Below are 20,147 nucleotides of genomic sequence, written 5' to 3'. Positions count from 1 at the left end.
TTAGTCAATTACCTTTTAGGGCACTATTTTCTTAGATCGACTATCAAAGAACTAACTAGTCTAGATATCCTTCATTCTTTCCTCTATCTCTGCTAGCAGAAAGATAGATTTTGTTTATTCCAGATTTCAAGGAGCTTTCACTTATCCAGTCCTTCCTTTGCTCCCTTTTGCACACACATGGTCCAGTTTCTTCTGCATTCATCTGTAGCCACTTAGCAGCTTTTAAGTGGTAGTAGGCGGCATTATGAGAGAAACTTAATGCAACAAGACACCCAGTCTCTAGAAACAGATGAGCAAGAGCATCCAAATTATAAGGTAGTTAGAACATTGTAGACAACATGCTTTAAGATCAATTTATTGATGATTTCATAGTTTAAGAAAAAATATGTGCTCAAAATAATATCAGAAGGAAGCCTTATTAAATCCTAAACATAATCAATTAGTCTTCCTAAATGATTACACATCAAGCTCCACAATATTTGGAAATCTGCATTTAGAGCAACAATTAAAATGTGTGATCAACTATTTCAAAAGGCAAAAATAATAATTAAGCCCCAATAAGTGTACCACGATTAGAGTTAAGTTCACATTCCCACCGATTTCTCAACGAAATGCAGTTATTCTCCATTTAATGTTCTATATTCCAATATATCTTAGCTGAACGACTGTGGATGTTTGTTACTTCTACCTTCAAATCACGTTTACATGTGGAAGCATTTGGGGAAAAAACACGAGCATAATTTGTACAAGAAGGAATTCCTCTATCCCTGCCTAAACAGCTACTGGCAAATTAAAGGAAACCATGTTCTGGATATTTCTCTGTATCACCCACTTTAAGCTCAGTATTTCAAGCTCTCAGAAATAACAGTCTATCGTCCAATTTTCGTGTGCGCATAGAAAGCCTGGTACCATTTCTATTGCTTATGATTCGATGAAGGGGAGGAGAGACCAGTACTCCTGTACACCCAAAGTCACAAGCATTCATAGTACATGTGGGAGACACAAGAGAATAGCTGATTACAGAGATATATATTTATGGGAATGCAGTATAGTCTCTTTGGGGGGGGGGGGGAAACAGCTCCAAGAATATGATTTAAAACTTTCTGATTTAGTAAATATTTAATGTTTCAGCATTTAACAATTTTTCCTGACACACACAAAAAAAAGAAATTGCACTTAAATGCAATTATGGCTGCTTCCTTAGGAAATTGCCACCTATCTGCATTGATGATCTATTTATGAACTTTCTCAAAGTACTCCTTAGAAGCTTCTGGACTTGGCTTGATCTGTAAACAAAGAGATAACAGTTTTATACAAGTTGGTATATGCACAAAGTGTATAAAATAAAAATTATGGCTTTAGATTTAAGTTTTATTATGGCTTTAGATTTAAGACTCCATTTAGGAATATTGGGTATACTATGTTACTAAACCACACAATTATTTCTGTTTGTCCACTCACTCATGAGAAGCAATGTACACAAATATTTTAACACAAGTGCAAACTTCTCACCTGCAAATTTTAATTTTAATCTTAAGAAAAAAAAAAAAGGAAAAATATTTAACTGCAAGGTATTTAAATGAGGGTCATCACAGTTTTAATCACACTGTAATGACAGAATATCAATTTAAATGTATAATCAATATTTGTTTTTTCTACATTTTCGAATACATTGATTTCAATTACAACACAGAACACAATGTGTACAGTGCTTACTTTGTTATTTATTACAAATACTTGCACTGTAGAAAAGAAGCAAAAGAAATAGTATTTTTCAATTCACCACATACAGTAGGGCTGTGTCTAGCCTGGCCAGTTTTTCCAGAAAATCAGCCGCTTTTCCGGAAAAACTTGCCAGCTGTCTACAATGGCCGCTTGAATTTCCTCAAAAGCACTGACGATCTCATGTAAGATTATCAGTGTTCTTGCGGAAATACTATGCTGCTCCTGTTCGGGCAAAAGTCCTTTTGTGCAAAGCTTTTGCGCAAAAGGGCCAGTGTAGACAGCTCAGATTTGTTTTCCGCAAAAAAGCCCCAATCGCGAAAATGGCGATCGGGGCTTTTTTGTGGAAAAGTGCGTCTAGATTGGCACGGACGCTTTTCCGCAAAAAGTGCTTTTATGGAAAAGCGTCCGTGCCAATCTAGATGCTCTGTTCCGAAAATGCTTTTAACGGAAAACTTTTCCGTTAAAAGCATTTCCGGAAAATGATGCCAGTCTAGACGTAGCCTACAAGTATTGTAGTACAATCTCTCTATAGTATAAATGCAATTTATAAATGTAATTTTTTTCCACATAAACTTTACTCAAAAAGAAAATAATGTAAAACTTTTGAGCCCAGTTAATCCTATTTCTTTTTTTGCCAGTCACTAAGACAAGCAAGATTTTTATACCTTTACAGGAGATAATGCTGCCTGCTTCTTATTTACAAAGTGAGAACAGATATTTGCAGACAATGTTGTAGCTAGCATTGCAAGGTTTTTCCATGCCAGATATTCCAAACATTTGTATGTCCCTTCGTGCTTCAACTTGTAGATTTTTTTTTACAGTGCAAATATTTGTAATAAAAATAATAGAAAGCGAGCAGCGTTTACTTTATATTTGGTTTTGTAATTGAAATAAATGTATTTGAAAAATGTAGAAAAACATCCAAAATATTTATAATACATTTAAATTGGTATTCTATTATTATTTGACAGTGCAGTTAAATCTGTGATTAATTACAACTTTTTTTAAATCTTGCAATTAATTGCAATTTTTAAAATAGTTTGACAGCCCTAATTTAAACTGATACAAAATACAAGGCAAATCAAGACTATCCATGATTGTTAATAAGGGAAGCAAGTGAATACCATGTGTACTCATGTGTGGAGGGACTTTGTACTCTCAAAAGAATATAATGTGGATATTTTCTCTGCATGTGACTTCTAGTACTGTGAATGCACATTAAGTGATTCAGACTGAGGGCAACAATTCATATGGTGAAAACTTAAAGATTTAAGTTCACAAGTTCTTCTATACTATAATGCCCAGCCTTCACACTTTTCCATGCAAAAAGGTGCTCATTTTCCAGGATTGGGTTCATATTCTGGATGGTGATGTTTAATCAACACGTACCGTAGGGGACTCTGGAGTCCAGTTTGCTGGGCAAACCTCTCCATGAGTTTCCACGTACTGGAATGCCTTCACCAATCGAAGGGTCTCTTCCACACTGCGGCCAACTGGGAGATCATTGACACTCAGATGTTTGATGACTCCATTAGGATCAATAATGAAGAGACCTCTGTATATGAACAAAGACTATATGAACCTCTGACATATGACTTGGGTATCTTGCTCTTTATGCAGGCTGAATTCTATTTCAAAGAGGTATTGTAAATCACTTATACTATTGGGTATGGAACAGGGACTTAAAACATTTCTACAATACTTGCTAATATGCATACTTTTGCACCATAGAATAGTTAAGAAGAAGTAGCAACAATAGTCAGAACTGAAGGTGCTGATCACAAAAAGAGCATTAATCCCACCCAAGTTTTCCAGGTGCTGAAAGCATTTCTTCCTACTATTTTGAGGTACTCCAGAATCCACTGAAGGTGCTACTTTGAATCTTGTATACGCATAGAATACAGGATTCAGACTAATTCCTAGTTGCAAGGATAGCTGATTATGCATTTAAAAGAACGTCTCAATCACACCCTTGACCTACTAAAGCTGTTGAGTTAATTAGATTTGGTAAAAAATATTCAAGTTCCTTCTTAGCAAATAACTCAGATGAAAAGGTTGAGCCATTTTTTTTAAACAAAAAGGTTATGGAAGCAGAGTTAAAGAGTGCTCTGGAATTACTATTGTTCTCTATTACTTTATATTAATGAGAAATACAACTCCTACTTCCTCAAATAGAGATGGGCTGGAAGTGTTTCAGTCCACAGAGCAGAGAAATACAAAGTGGAGCCAAGTAGCATGCTGTCTTCCTTGCCATCAGGTGGGTTATCGTGCTGTGCCAAACACACAGTTAAAATCTGGGGCATTCAAGAAGGGGAGATTGGACTTTCTGTTGTTTGACCTCCTCAAAATTAAATGGGAGATCTGCATAGACATTAGTACTATTCTAGCTTCTCTTCCTCTTCCACAGAGATAGGGAAGAGAGCAAGTGTTGGCAGAAGCCCAGGCTGAATTAGGAGAGTGTCAAGAACATAACAGAACATCCTTTCTCCACCCGGGTTGCTGAACAGATTAGTTCCAGTGGCTTCACGCCTAGACTCCCCATAAGGACATATACCCTTCCCCCCACCTTCTACAATAACACTGCAGAAATTGCCAAATGACCCAGAGTTTGACAAGACAGGTTTCTCCCTTGCACAGATTTTTGAAGGAAGTACAGTAACTAGAGAACAGTAAAGGTTACCAGAGAACAAGGTCCTACCTTAGTGCTAAACCAGGTCCTTCTAACAGCACGCCATAATCTCGGGAGATTTGCTTTGTCAGATCTGACAAAAGTGGGATATTCATATGGCCCAAACCACCACTCTAGTAGAAATAAGTAATAAAAGGGTAAGTCTGAGCATAAGAAGAAGGAAAACTGAATGCCTACTTTTTTATTTTTGCTGCACCACACAATGCCTACAAGGCTTTCCTTTCAGGAGTCACAGCACTGATAAAACTTTCATTCTTGAGCCTTTGTTAAAATAGATTCAGTATTTAAAGCACATATTTTCCTATATGTGGGCAGTCGAATAAGAGTGTGTACTGAGTTCTTCAATATTTTGATAAACTACCCTTGAAACGAGACTGATGCGTCTGTTAGCTTTTCTATTTCTGGCACTGTCAATGAACCGCCGTGCAACCTTGGACAATCTCTTAGACTCTGATTCAGCACAGTCCTATCTATGACAACGACTCACACATGTGAATAACTTTAGTCATCTAAACATTAAAGAAAACAAGGCCTTTCTTTCTCTGAGTGTCAGTTTCTCTCAAATGTACTAGGGGAAGAAAACTTTCCTGCCTTTTTAGAATGCTTTGAGACCTATGGATAAAGCAGGTGCCAAGTATTATTATACCCATGTAAAGTTATAAATTGAAACCAATATTCACACTTTGGAGTTTTGCTCCAACTTTGTTTAATATGAATACAAAATGATTTGTCCAAGGCAAAGTTTTGCATAAAAGTGTATTAGGCAGACAGACTAACAAAATTATGCAGAGTAGGAAGCTACTACCAACAAACAAACAAACAAAAATCACCAACTGGAGGTCCTTCCCATGAATCTGCAAATATCAATAGCCCTAGCCTGGTCTTGATTTGACCTATGCACATTTTTGTTAGGGAAAATATGAACACAATGAATCATTTCCACCTAATCATATTAGCAACAACTGATCATGTTGGATATGAGCTTTTTTTGTTTAAGTGTTCCATTAGATTTTCTAGTTTGGTTACTGATGGAAAACCAACAACATTTTGGCACTACTTAATTTAAAGAGATCTGACGGTAAGAACAAATTCTCTCTAGTACTTCCCTCTTCTCTCAAAGGGTTAGGTGCACCATCTTATTACACAAGAAGTTTTAAGCTTTTCTGTATGTTTTAAAAGTCGTTAGGAATTTCTGAAGCTTTCAGCTGATGCTATAAGTCCCCTAACATGTCTATTATTCTTTGTTTCAATTAAATCAGAAAAAAGTTGTCATAGTTAGCTACTGATTAACTATTTACTAGTTACACATACACAGCAGAGATATGTAATTACATTTTATGTATAAGATCACAATAATTACCTTTAAAGCATCTTATAAACAGAATATGCATTATTATATGTTTTACTCAGAAGTTAACATTTAATCATACTGTGTAAGTTTCAAGAGTACTAAGACACATACTAGACAGGAAAGCAAAGTATCTGGTTGTGTTATTACTTTAAACACAGAATTTAGCTATTGGCTAAAAACAGCAAAGAAGTTTTTGACCTTATACTTTTGATCTACTATCTGTCTCTGCATTTTTTATTTTAAAACAACCGGATGGGGAACATAGTGCTTCAAAGTTTAATACTTAAAATTAGATCTCATGTTATATATAAATAACATAGAAAAGCTATCAAATGTTACATGCAGGTAATTCCTTTGTGTCTACTATTTTTTAGGCCTGTCCTACCCCCACCAGTGTTCCCTAAAAACTGTGTGCTTATGCAGCCACTCTGGAAAGATTTCAATGACACCCAACTGATTGGCAGAGCGTCCACAGCTAGGTTTTTTTTGTTTCTACTAGTGGTGCACACATGGATGGAAAAGGCTACAGGGAATGTTGAGGTCTATCTCAGCTTCATTTCTCAAATGCTCTTTAATTTTAAAATAAACTACTGTAAAATGTATGAAAGTTGAATATTTAGGAAATACCTCTGTGTGTACTTGTGTTTAATTAGAGAAAGATTATTAAAAAAGGAGAGAGGAAATTTATGCTTGATAGTAAGGGTCTGCAGAGTTGAATCCTAGCTGAAGTGGTCCTGTTGAAGGCAAACATTTGTAGGACTGTACATTTAACTTCTCTATCACACTCCCCAGCACTGCCTCATACCTTTCGTGGTGTGTTGATCCAGGCCAGATGACAAAAGTGAGAATCCACAGATACAGCAACGACCTCACAGTTCACATCATGAAATTCATTAGCTTTGTCACTGAAAGCCACAATTTCTGTTGGGCATACAAAAGTGCTGGGTGGGAAGAGGCAGACAGTAAACAAAAGTTAGAACGTAAGTTGTAATTATTCTAAACTTAAGCTTCACACACAAACTTTAAAAGAGAGTGAGGAAACATTTGTTTCCAGGCACAAAACATATTACTGTGTTACTTATACAGCATGTTTTACAGTTCTGTTTCATCACTCATTCAAGTTTTTAAGTAGCTGAATCAGTTTCAACAAGTCTGACAAAAACAGAGGCTGCAATGCAGTAAAATAGTACACTGATTTTTGTGTGTCCCTGGCCAATGGGAGCTGTGGGAAGCACTGTGCCCAGTCTCTGCTACTTCTCACCACTCCCACCGGATGGGAATGGCAATCTGTGACCAATATGACCTGTGATCATTGGTACTTGCAGAGGCACCAGTAAATAAAGTGGTGGCAGCCCTGGCGAATCAATGCCATTTTATTACCAACCCCTGTACTAGTGCTTAGTGAACAGATTTTGAAGAAAAGTTCTTCATTAGAGGTAGGGATGTTAAATATCAATTAGTTGAATAGTTAAGTAACCTCATGAATTCTTATCAGTTAGTTGACTATTAGTCCCCGGGAGCGGGGCCAGTAGCCAGTGTGCTCCATCCTCACTCCGAAAGAGCTCTGTCACTCCACACTGCTGCCTCGGTGGGGTGCCAGATGATAAAGGTAGCAGCAGCCCCTGTCTGGGGATAGGGTCCTGGGCTCCCAGATCTGACAAGCCAAAACTGAGCTGGGATGCCTGCCCATCCAGCTCCTAATACATTTAAATGCAGACCCACAGCACAGGTAGGTCCCAGACCTGCTGGCCAGCCTGCTGAAAAATTTACTGGCAAGTGGGCAAGGAGAGAAGGAAATGCATGTAATCTATAGTATTAACCGATAAGCTATGCTTATTGGTTAATCGACTACACTATTATATCCCTAATTAGAGGAGCATGGATGGAAGAATGGAAAATGGAATCCTCTCCCAGCTACTAATATGGGATCAGGATTCCCATTCTAAACAGCTTCTGGTTTATTAGAACTGCTTAATCACAATTCCACCAGTTTTGCCTTCCTGGTGACTTAGAACTCCACGGTACACAAACAGATAAGTTCTCAGGGATAGTCTCTTTGCAACCTGGATCCCTCTCTGCAGAGGAACCAATTAGATTCTGAAGCACTGGAGGCCCCCCAGAGACCAAAGAATCTGTTCTCTGCTTTACCTCAAAATAAGCCAACAAAACTATTGCTGAAGAATGAAACTATCTCCTCCCCAAATATTTTAAAGGGGTAGCCATCAGAAGAAGTGGGTTGTGCCTTCAAAACCTCATGATACCATCTACATTTTTGTTAGTCTCTAAGGTGCTGCAAGACTAGTCATTTTTTAAGTTTCTCCCTGAATTTTATCATTCAAACAGACATGCTTTCTGCTTGACAAGGATAGCCAGGACAAGGCCAAATGAAATGTTAATGGAGATAGAAACCCACCACATGCTGTTTCTGTCTGATTAAGTGGGAGCCTAGATAAAAGAACAAGGAGTCCTGTGGTACTTTAAAGACTAATGCATTCATTTGGGTATAAGCTTTCATGGGTTCCACAGAATCCTCAGTGTTTTTGCTGAAACAGACTAACATTGCTACTCCTCTGAAAGGTGTCTAGATAGTATTTTGTTTAAAAAAAAAGTTACACTCACAAATCCAAAGGGTAGAAGAAAAGTACCAGATATTTCCCCTTAAAGTCATCTAATGTCAATTCTTTGAACTCTCCATTGACAACTGCTGTTCCTTTAAAATGTGGAGCATGTTGGGTAACAGCAGGAACAAACCTTGAGGAACCTAGAAAAAATGAATCATACTGTAAGCAAGTGGTTCTCAACTAGGAGTACTCAGAAGTCTTCCAGGGAGTACATCAACTCACTTAGATATCTGACTAGTTTTACAACAGACTACATAAAAGGCACCAGCAAAATCAGTACAAACTAAAATTGTATAGGCAATGATTTTATACTAGTTTGTATACTATACACTGAAATGGAAGTGCAATGCTTATATTTCAATTGATTTTATAATTATATGGTAAAAATAAGAAAGTAAACAATTTTTTCAGTAATAGCATGATGTGATACTTTCCGTATTTTTATGTCTGATTTGGTAAGTTTTTCAGTTTTACCTGTGAGTACACAAAACAAATCAGATCTTTGAAAGCGGTACATTTTTCTGGAAGGGTTAAGAGCCACAGCGAGGGAGCATGATGTATGTAACTGACACAGATACTTCTAAATTATTAAATAAGTTAATCACCTAGAGTAGTATATAAGAATGTCTCACAATTTTGAATCTACTTTCATTTAGTGAGCCATGAGGTTCAAGATCCACCATAATGTAATAGGAATATATTTACTTGTGCTTATTATAAGAATAATTTTTTGTTTGCCTTTTTATGTTATAGCAGTAGAAGGGAGAAGGGGAAAGTGTGTTACAGGTTGGAGAAGCAAAGATAATGTACAAAAGTGACATTTTAGAAGCCTCTGCTTTCCAACTCAATCCTGTAAAAAGAAAAACTTCAGTCACTTTGCCTGCATATTATCCAAAGTTTAACATTTCCAGACTGAGAAACTGCAGATTGGCTGCAGCTCAGCAAGGGACGTTACTGCTCCAAGAGTATTTCAGTCCAACTCTATCCTGCTCATCATCCACAACAAGAGGTCACCTTCTTACACCACATCAGCATGAGGAAGGGCTGCCTTCCCAGTTGAGACTTTACAGAGAAGGAAAGGGGGAGGGGGCCGGATTTTGCAGGCCTGTGATCCACAAGCCCCAGGGGTCTGCTCCCAGCTACACGGTCAGGCTGTTCGGGAGGCACCCGCGTGCCTGCCATGCGCCAGGGCGGGCAGAGGCGGCGCTGACTTACTGGTGCTGAAGTGGAGCCGGGGCCGGGGCAGCTCTGCCTGAGCCGCGCATCGCCTCCCGCCGGCGGCAGCAGGGGGCCGCAGGGCAGCCGCGCAGGGGCCCCAGGAGAAGGGCCTCGCCCGGGCTACCTGGAGGGAGGGAAGGCAGAGGTCAGCGAGGGCGGGCACGGGGCGGGGGAGCTCCGCGCCCGGAGCCCTGCCAGGCAAACGGGCCGCGGGGGGGCTGAGGCGGGAGCGGGGCCCGCGCACTCACCGAGGGCAGCAGCAGCCTCCGCAGCGCAGCAGCCATGTTCGGGCGCTGAGTGACAGGCGGGCCCGGCGGCGCGGACAAGCCGGGAGGGGGCGGGGCGGGGGGAGGCGCGGACGGGGGAGGGCGGCGCGGCAGGTCGCCCGAGGCAGCAGCTTTCGCCGAGAGCCTGGGAGAGTCGGAGAGAGACAGCGCCCCGGGCAGCCACCCCTGGCACCGCCCCCCGGAGACACCGGCCCGGCACCCCCCCCCCCGCCCGGAGACACCCGGCCCGGCACCCCCCGCCCGGAGATGCCCGGCACCCCCCGCCCCGCACCTGGAGACACCCAGCCGAGCACCCCTGCCCGGAGACACCCGGCCTGGCACCCCCCGCCCGGAGATGCCCGGCACCCCCCGCCCCGCACCCGGAGGCACCCAGCTGAGCACCCCCTGCCGAGCACCCCCCGCCCGGAGACACCCGGCCCGGCACCCCTTGCCCCACCCCCGGAGACACCCAGCCCAGCACCCATCCACCCCACATGCTGAGACACCAAGCCTGCCCCACAGGCTGAGACACCCAGACTGCTGCCTGCCTGCCCTACACCTGAGACATCAGCCTGGCACCCACCTGTCCCACACCCTGAGACACCCAGACTGGCACGTGCAGCCTGAGACACCCAGACTGGCATCCGGCTGTCCCACACCTTGAGACACCCAGCCAGGCATCCACTCACCCCAAACCCTGAGACACTGAGCTTGGCATGCACCCGCTCCGCATCCTGATACATTCAGCCTGGCACCCACCCACCGACACCCAGCCTGACATCTGCTCTGCACTCTCAGACACCTAGCCTCGCACCCACCCATCCCACACCATGTGATACATCAAGACCAGTAGCTGCCAGCCCTGCACTCTGATATACCGAGCCTAACACTCACCCTGCACCCTGTGATACACCCAGCCCTGACATACACCGAGCCTGGGATCCACCCTAGGGTTGCCAATCCTGCAGGATTGGCCTGGAGTTTCCTGGAATTGGCATCTATCTTCCAGTGACCTTTGAAAGCAGCCCTGGAGAGTCGAAGAAAATGACATTGTCAGGCCTGGGCAAAATACAGCCCGTGGACCAGATCCACCCCGCCAAGTTGCTGGATCCAGCCCGTGGACACTGCAGGGAGCCCCAGACAGGCTCCCCACTTGCCTCCCCCACCCCAATGCTGCTCAGAAACCCGGCTGTAGGGTGGTTTTTCTTTACAAACTGTGAGTCCATAGGGGAGGGAGGAAGGTTTAGGAGCTGCTCCCACCCCCAGCACAATCCCATTGGCCGGTTTCTGGCCAGAAGCTGGCCAATGGGAACTGCCTGCTTCAAAAACAGGCAGCCATGAAGCACAAGGGGCTCCAGAGCACATGTCTGTGCCTGCAACCTGTGGGGCGGGCAGGCAGGCACTGCTGTTGGCTGGTAAGTCTCCTGGCAGAGCCTACCTTTGACACCCCAATCCCTACCTTTCCCCAACCCTCTGCCTCCCACTCCACATCCTGAAATCCTCTGCCTCTCTGCTGTACCCATATCCCCTCACAGAGCTGGCACCCCAAACCCCTGCCCCAGATCACAGTCCCCTCCTAGCCTAGGTCACAACCCAAATCCCTGCACCCCTTCCTGTACCTCAATTCCCTGCTCTAGGTTGCAGTCCACGCCCTTCCACCCAGACAAGTGTCCCAGGTCACAGTTGCCTCCTTCACCCAAACTCCTTCCCCCCACCCCTGCATTAGGTCATGTTGCAGGGGAAAAAGGCTTCAGTCAGAATTTGCAACCCTAATTCACATGCTCTGCATCTTGAGATACATTGAACGAGGGATCCTCCCCTCCCCTCCCCTCCCCTCCCTACATCTTTGGATACACTGAGCCTGACCATGGTACGGTGATTCACCTGCCCAGCTCCTATTCACAGGGTGTCCAACAGCACCTAATTCCTGAGTATCTACCTGCTTTCTCCCTTTCCCCTGTGTTTTGGAAAGGCCCAAATGCAACCCTACTGTGGGAGAGCTACCCTGGGGCCAATTATATTGAGCTTAATTATGTTCTGGATTCACCCATCCCAAACTCCACCAACGAATCCATCTCCCCTTCAGCCTGTGGAAGGCCTGAACCTACCGCACATCCCAGATCTAATGCTCCATCCTGAGGGAAAGTCTGAAGCTGGCCCTCCTACTACACCCGCACTCCTTACCCCCCATGCTTCAAAGAAACCATTGATTCAACCACACCACATCCTGAACAAATCCTAAGCCCACTCACATCTACACCCCACCTCAAGATGGCCACCCTTGCTGTATGGAAAGCCTGGACCACCACCATCGCACCACCCACTCTTGGAAAATCCTCTCTTGCCAAACCTGGATGGAGACTCAGTTCAGCTCATAAGGAAAGCGGAATGAAAGAAGGCTAGAGTGTGGGAAAAGGGTACAAAAGGGACACACAAACAAAATAAGGTGACTAGCCACTGTGACTCAGCTCTCCTTGCAGGGCTGAGGGAGAGATTATAGTAGCCACATGTGGCTAAATTAAGCCAGCCTAGTGATAAACTAGAAGCCTCTAGAGACCTACAGGGGGAGTTTTCTTGTGCCCTGCCTTCTGGGTGGCAAAGGCAAAGAACAAAAGCTCAGAAAAGGCTGTCTGAGGGCTTGAGACAGCCTGAATTATTCCACATAGATTGTAGAAGGAGCACTGTGGGATTCCTGACCTAGGGAAGGGAAATCCACTTGAGTTATCAGCACACATCCCAGAAACAGGGTTGTGAGATGCCTCACAGAAGGGAAAAGCTGATGGGAAGCATCAGATACACTCTCCAGAAAAAGAGCTGTGGACTTCTGGCTCAAAGAGGAGAAATGACCTACCTAAAGTATTGCACAGGCCCAGGGGAGACCAAAAGTTGGACTGGAGGTGCTAAAAACTAATTTGATATGCTCTAAAGCTATGTCTACACTGGCAGCTTCTTGCGCAAGAACTGTTTTGCGTAAGAGTTCTTGCTCAAAAAGTCTTCGATAAGAGTGCCTCTACACTGGCATGTGCTTTTGCACAAGAGATGTCCTTTTGTGCAAGAGCATCTATGGCAGTGTGGACGCTCTCTTGAACAAGAAAGCTCTGATGGCCATTTTAGCCATAGGGGTTTCTTGCGCAAGAAATTAATGTTGCCTGTCTACACTGCCCTCTTGTACAAGAGGCCTTATTCCTCGTGGGAAGAGGAGTAACTCTTCCGGAAGAAGCCCTGTTTTCCGACACTGTACTGTAAATTTACTTGAGTAAGAACGTGTGTGCAGTGTAGACACCCGGCAGGTTTTTGCACAAGCTGTTCTTGCGCAAGAAGCCGCCAGTGTAGATGTAGCCTATGAGATCTAATAAGTGAAACCTCACAAAGGGGAATCGTGATGAAGGATTCTGGCCTTGAATTAGTATCTTGTAAGAACCAAGAAGGAACTCCCAAATATGTAAAGTACTCTGATACTATGCTAAGTGCTGTATAAAAACCTAGCCACTGGTACAGAACATTTTTAGGAGTGGGGGTACTAACATCCCCCCCTTACCACATCCTGCCTATCCCCCAGCTCAGTCTGGGAGCAAAGCCCTGGCATGCAGAGCAGGAGTCAGGACCCCAACCAGCAGCAGAGCCCCGGGTGTGTGGGGCAGCAGCTGTGATCCTGGGTGTGAAGCTCCTGGGGCACAGGGGAGCAGCTGGGTCCCCAGGTACAGGGCCAGCAGCAGAGCCTGTAGCACATGGGGAGGCAGCCAGGACCCTGGTTACTAGACTGGGAACCCAGGGTGCCATAGCACCTCTCGCATCCCTAGTTCCTGTGCTTATGAACCTTGCCTTGCTAGATATTGCTTCCTTTCCACATGCACTCCAAACAGGTATGCACACTCCAAATTGTTTGTGCCTCTCTGGAAGGATATGGTGGTGTTTTTCTAGCAACATATGGTGAGGTGAGTGTTCTGCTCATTAGCCTCTGTTACATATTAGGGGAAGCTGTATAGGAAAGAAATCCTAATAAGGGGCTGACAGTCATCTGAATTTGCTGCCTGCAATAGCTAGGAAAATAGCACATGCAGGAAGTAGGCAGCAGGAAATTGGTAAAATAATGGGTGAGTTAGGTAAGTGAGTCACCTGTGATATGGGAGAGTGTCCACCATCACCCTGCACTTTAAAAGTCCATTTTGCATTATACTTAAACAACAGTAAAATATGGCTGCTTGTGATATATCCCACACTGGTGCAGAAGGAGTTAATTGGAACAAAAGTGCAATTAATGCACCTGGTTGCATTGAAAGGGTGGGCAAGGTCCAGTGTAGTATTAGGCTGTGTAGAAGAATTAAGTACAAACTGCAGCTGGAAGGGAACTGAGTTCTTAATAAAGGAGGTTTGGGGGGAAAGAGTGTTTTTTTTTACAGTGTCTGGAGAAGGCTTTTTAAATAAAGGAATAGAAGGGATGTTGGTATAAGTTCATAGGCTGAGCCTGGGTAAAAGGATAAGGTTGTAAGGGGGCAGCCTAGGTGTTGGGTTTTTAGAGAAAAGTATGAGAGAGTTAAAGAAGAGCCAAACCTCCACAGAGAAAGCTGTAGGAGATACTGCTTGGTATTGGAGCCAGAAAAATTTCTGCAGATGGGGGAACCTAGGGGAAACCTGGGGGAAAGGGCTTAAGCTCCAGAGACAGGCTTGAATAGTAGCCTGGAGAGGTAGCAAAATTGAGAGAACTAACCATAGCTGCTTGCTACAGGATACCTATATTTGTGCAGAGGGTCCTGGCTTCTCTTAGACCAAGAAAGGCAGGTTAGGTTACACACTCCACATCAGCATCGTCTAAGGAGTCTAGAGGTGGGCTGAAGACCTTGTTTGTGTGATGTAGCTGGTGTTTAACCATGTTTTAACAATCTCATCCTAAGCGTTGCTCTTCCTTCTTCCTCTCTTGTGTCTTCCCCAAATTCTACGTCTTGAGTGTCTGTACAGAGGAGTCCTACCTTAGCTTTAATTATTTCAGTATATTTAAAAGGCTCATATTTTTTTTGCTATATCAGATTCAAAATTCTGAATTAAAATCAATGTTTTCTGGTTTAAAAAATTAGCAAAATGAAGTTCAAGATCTATTTAGGTATGTAAAGCTTTTTTTTTTCCTTTTTTATGTATGTCAAATATGGTTCTACTGACTTTCTGCTCTTGTGCTGCATTTTGCGAGTTTGATACCAGGATAAACAGTGTAGTTGACATGTGAGAAGAGAGAGAGAGAAATGCCTGAGAAACAGGTCTCTGATCAGACAATACTACAGGGCTACGTCTACACTGGCCCCTTTTCCGGAAGGGGCATGTAAATTTCACCAGTCGTCGTAGGGAAATCCGCGGGGGATTTAAATATCCCCCGCGGCATTTAAATAAAAATGTCCGCCGCTTTTTTCCGGCTTTTAAAAAAGCCGGAAAAGAGCGTCTACACTAGCCCCGATCCTCCGGAAAAAGTGCCCTTTTCCGGAGGGTCTTATTCCTACTTTGAAGGAATTTTTATTTAAATGCCGCGGGGATATTTAAATCCCCCGCGGATTTCCCTACGACGACTGGTGAAATTTACATGCCCCTTCCGGAAAAGGGGCCAGTGTAGACGTAGCCCAACTGATCATGGCCCCAAGCAGAGTCTCACTGACTTCTGTGTAGGCCAGTTGTATAGCCAGAAAGGCCCACCTTTGGGTGGGTGGGCAATTATGGGGTGGGGGTTAAGCCGTGGCCTCACTCCCCAGATAGCGTGGGTAAGCCTCAGTGTCCTAACCTGCTCCCCAGCTGCAGTAAGAGCTGGGGCATGAGGAGGGCCATGGGTGGGCCATCTGTATGTGTGTAGGCATGGTAGTCTAGTTACATAGTATCTATTCCAAGATTGAGGCCTTGGAGTGTAATGCAAATCCCACTGAAATTGAGGGGAGATTTCCCACTGGCTGATGTCAAGGGACTTTGGATCAGGCTTTTTGGCCTAATCATACAAGATTCTGAGCTAAATGGTCTAATACAGGGCTACTCAACTTTGGGAACCTTGGGGCCACAATGATACTCACAGCACATGCTGAGAGCTGCTACTTAAGTGTGATTTCATATACATGCAAATATATATGCAAATAGCTTCTTTCACACTGACGGGCATGAATACAAAGATTAAGGCAAGACTACGCAACACGCAAGCCCCATTTAAGTCAGTTCTGCTGATATTAATAAAATGCAATATTTACCTGATTTCCACTCATATGCCAGCACTTTTAATGAGCAATGACAATCCAGGAATTTAACTACTAAAACACATATCGACAGAAGGCCATTATATAGGCTATTTTTTAAATTTTTGCTCCCACCCTCAAGCGCCTTGTGTTGAGCCCCACGTAATGCCAAACTGCACCATGGGCTGCCCGTGGACTGCATGTTGAGTAGCCCTGGTCTAGTACATAGTGGAGATTTGAGCTCTGCTACTAGCTTGCTATGAGACTGTGTGCAAGTATTGACCCTTTCTGTACCTCTACCCATCTGTAAAATGGAGATAATTTTGTAAAGCACTACATGATTCTGCAAGAGCTGAGGATTTAAAATGCCTTAGCATATTACATGATTGCTATGGAGAATGAACTAGTACCCCACACCAAATTTGAGAGATGGCTAAAGAGAAGGGAGAGGAATGGGCAAAGGCTCTAACCCCCCACTTTCATCTCCCACTGCTGGGATGAGGCTAATGTCTGACTTCTTGTTGATTCCAAGATGTGGCCTCTTTAACAACTAATTTTTATTTTTGTTGCCTTGACATTGACTGCACTCTAACTGCTTAAATGGTGATTAGTCACTTCTCTGCTTCACAATAACAGGTTGCAGAAGGGATTTAAAAACAGTGGGAGAAGTTACATGGACCTATGGACTCCGTATTTCATGAATGCAACTCAACAGACGGCTTGGCAGTCAGTCATGCTGGAGATCTGCCGCATCGCCCCAGTGCTGTTATGTGGTGGCAGCCTTTGTCCTTATGCAAGAATTCTGCAAATGTGATTGGGTGCAAAGGCTGTTGCACAGCCTGATCTCAACCTACTGGTATGGAACATTAATGGGAGCTGAGACAGGTTCATCAGTTTGCAGAGCTGGACCTAACTCTGCTTCAAACATAGGCCATCTTAGAGGAGATGAACCGTCTTCAGGGGGTTAAATATTTTTTTTGTGTGTATCTGAAGAGAGGGAGAATGTTTCTTTGAGATAACACCGGCAAAGGCCTATCTGGCAAGTTTGGTGCCTCATCCTGACAGTGTAAAGGCATAGTCATTAGGCCAGGAAGCTGTTGGTCTAGAAGCAGGCTACAGTGGGGTGTTGCTGCAGCATTCATGGCTCTCTCAGCCTGTGAGCCCACCCTGCTGATGACTCATCAGTTATTCTGGTCATAGCGCTCTGCTTAGCTGCTCTCCTTTTCTTATTACAGTGATGCACTTATGCCTTTATAGAAAATACTGCCAGCCCTGTTTCCCATAAATGAAGGGGCCGCTAGCCCTATTTCTCCTGTTGTCCAGCAGCTCTTAAAGCTTTTAAGGGGACTTCAGAAGGTCTTCTGACCTCCTCTAAATCTAACATATAAAGGAGAATGTGTGTATGTTTGTGCACTAATAACTTGGACACTATCAGGCCTACCACAACCAGACTTTCCATGGGATAACCTTTCCTCCAGGAGAAGGTTTTAAGGTACTGTGGGAGGGAAGAGATGAGAGACTGACACCTCTCCCTGGGCCTGCAAGGAGCTCAGCAGTGCGGGAAGAAGCGGCTTCCCTGCTGTTGCTGGAAGCGTATGGGGGCCCCTCTTCAATACTGCGATTGGCTCGGGGCCCAGAGGCTTACCAATGGGTTGACGGGTTGCTGCCGGGGCTTGCTCTAGGCGGAGGGGGCGGGGCTGGTGTTACCGCTCAGCTGCCACTTTGAAAAAATGTCCGGAAGGAGGCGCATCAGGGACCTGGAGGTGGAGGGGGGAGTCTGGTCTGGGGGAGGCCTGGACTGTTGGGGCAAGTGGGGGTAGGGCAGGATTGGGGGGGGCTGGATCATTGGGGGGCAGGATCATTGGGGGGCAGGCTGGTCCAGGAAGGCTGGACTGTTGGGAGCCAGTGGGGGGAGGGCAGGATTGGGGGAGCTGGATCATTGGGGGGCAGGCTGGTCCAGGGAGGCTGGACTGTTGGGAGCGAGTGGGGGAAGGGCAGGATTGGGGGAGCTGGATCATTGGGGGGCAGGCTGGTCCAGGGAGGCTGGACTGTTGGGAGCGAGTGGGGGGAGGGCAGGATTGGGGGGGCTGGATCATTGGGGATGGGCTGGTCCAGGGGGGTTGGACTGTTGGGAGCGAGTGGGAGGCAGCGTAGTATTGGGGGGGCTGGATCATTGGGGGGCAGGCTGGTCCAGGGGGGCTGGACTGTTGGGAGCAAGTGGGGGGAGGGCAAGATTGTGGGAGGGGATGGGGCTGGACCATTGGGGGCGAGGTGGGGAGGGCAGGATTGTAGGTGGATGAAGGAAGTAGGGCTGGACAATCCTGCAGGGAGTGAGTGAGAAATGAAGCCCATGGTGTGTGTGTGGGGGGGGGGGTCTCCTTTTAAGGGCATTGGCCTAAGGGGCAGCACTGGATGATACTGGGTGGGTGAGAAATTAATCTAAGGTGTGTGTGTGGGGGGGGATCCCTCAAATCTGGGCACTGGTCCTGAGTTTGATACTGGATGATGGGGGGGGGGGAGTGAGAGATGCAGTCCATGGGAGGGGCAGCTGGTCAAGGGGGTAGTGCTGGAGGAGGGACTATAGAGGTGCCAGCAGGCTCAGGTAGTTGACTCATAGTTTCATCAAAAAAGATGGGAGAAGAGTTTGAGGTGTCACTTTGAAATCTCTCAGATTCAGTAGGGCCAGCCCCATTGATTGAGGCATCCCTATACTCAGCTCTTGGATGAGAATTTGCAGACCCAGCATGCCTACCTATCCCCTACTTCCCTACCAAAAAAAAATTGGCTTCTACAAGGATAATTAGCAAAAATACCATCTGATAGGAAGCAAAACATAGCACTATTGAAGAGGGGACTCCATATGCTTCCAGCAGTGGTGGGGAAACAAGCCATGGTGATTTGGGGGCTCTCCCTTCCACTGTGCTTTTAATGGCTCCAAGAGTCCTGACATTGGAAGAAAGCAGAGACATAGTTTCTATTGTGACTTTTGTATCTGTTTGCCAAGTCAAATAGCTCTGATTCTCAACATTGCAATGCCTCTTTTTTGAGTCAGAGATTTTGCTCTATGTAGAAAAGCCTGGGGGTCTGCCATAATGGCCAGATGTCAGGCACTGGCAGCTGCAGTGTGGCTGGAGGCTGTCAGGACCAGCTTCTGCTTTTCTAAATTTTGTTCCTCCGGTTTCCCGGGCAACGCTGGGTAAGTCTAGCTAGTAAGAAATATCTTCATTTGTAAGCGTTTAATCATAACTCCCCAGACTATACCTTCGTTCTTCTGAGCTTCAATACTTCCCTGCAAAATTCAGTCTCTTTCCTCTCCCCCACTTCCTCCAGCAAACACTGGGCTACTCTCTTCCTCCTGCCTCAATTTCTTTGCTACAAAAGGAAGCACAATGTGCTAAGGGCCTGATCCTCTACCACAGTCGTGAGGAGGACCAGACATTCAGGCCCCAGTTCATGAAAGTAGACAAATAATTGGAAAAAAGGAGTGGAGCCTAAACACTCATTCTCCTCCTTTTTGTTAACCTGTCTGCATGAAGTGGGATTCCAGGGCAATGTGACATGCAGGTGAGGCACTTGGATTTCAGATCAGTAATAGAAAGGGAGCAGAATGGTTACTCTAAGCACTGTCCTTCCCTAGTTGGGCAACAGAACCAGAGACTTTTTCAGGTGGAAATTTCAACAGTGAATGCTGCTCAGCACAGTGTTTGCTTCTAATCCTTGTTTCCATCAATGTTCCCTTTCTTTTTCCTTCAGATGTATGGAGGAGGGGAGAAACCTGCATAGCTGGGGACAACTGAAAGCTTGTCGTGATGCTCCTCGGGTGCAAACCTACCACTTGGGGTCCCCGGACCAATGCCCTAACCTCTAGGCCACTCAAGAACCCACCACACCTCCCTACATTCAGGGCGCCCCTTATTCAGCCTTCTTAATGGGGTAGCTGGTGCTGGCCATGGTGACAGTGACGCTCCCCGGCCAGCTGTGGGACAGGGTACAATGTCTTTCTTAGAGAGAGCACACTAGTGGAAATGCACTGGAGCCTGGATACTCTAGATCTACCCTCATTTAAGGACACTCTCCCCC

At 45.1% G+C, this 20,147-nt stretch overlaps 1 protein-coding gene across 1 annotated transcript; it reads right to left on the bottom strand.

Annotated features, from left to right (window-relative positions):
• Positions 1–339: 339 nt before the first annotated feature.
• On the bottom strand, positions 340–10,007 carry PRDX3 (peroxiredoxin 3). The gene is made up of 7 exons (XM_075935368.1): positions 9,853–10,007; positions 9,602–9,728; positions 8,385–8,526; positions 6,571–6,706; positions 4,424–4,527; positions 3,115–3,280; positions 340–1,286 (listed from the first exon to the last, which is right to left on the bottom strand). The coding sequence occupies exons 1-7, from the start codon at positions 9,886–9,888 to the stop codon at positions 1,233–1,235; spliced, it is 765 nt and encodes a 254-aa protein (XP_075791483.1). The 5' UTR covers positions 9,889–10,007; the 3' UTR covers positions 340–1,232.
• Between the last annotated feature and the right edge of the window lie 10,140 nt (positions 10,008–20,147).

The sequence above is a fragment of the Pelodiscus sinensis genome, chromosome 8, assembly GCF_049634645.1.
Source record: "Pelodiscus sinensis isolate JC-2024 chromosome 8, ASM4963464v1, whole genome shotgun sequence".
In the NCBI taxonomy this organism is placed as follows: Eukaryota; Metazoa; Chordata; order Testudines; family Trionychidae; genus Pelodiscus; species Pelodiscus sinensis.
The sequence above is the reverse complement of the archived record's forward strand: the minus strand, read 5'-3'. Positions and strand labels throughout refer to the sequence as shown.

Excerpts from the sequence above, each read along its gene's own strand:
- PRDX3 (XM_075935368.1), bottom strand. The coding sequence starts at position 9,888 with ATGGCTGCTGCGCTGCGGAGGCTGCTGCTGCCCTCG. Across the intron at positions 4,528-6,570 it reads GGATCAACACACCACGAAAG|AGTGGTGGTTTGGGCCATAT; the intron begins GTATGAGGCAGT and ends TATTTCTACTAG. Across the intron at positions 3,281-4,423 it reads GGACCTGGTTTAGCACTAAG|AGGTCTCTTCATTATTGATC; the intron begins GTAGGACCTTGT and ends GTTCATATACAG.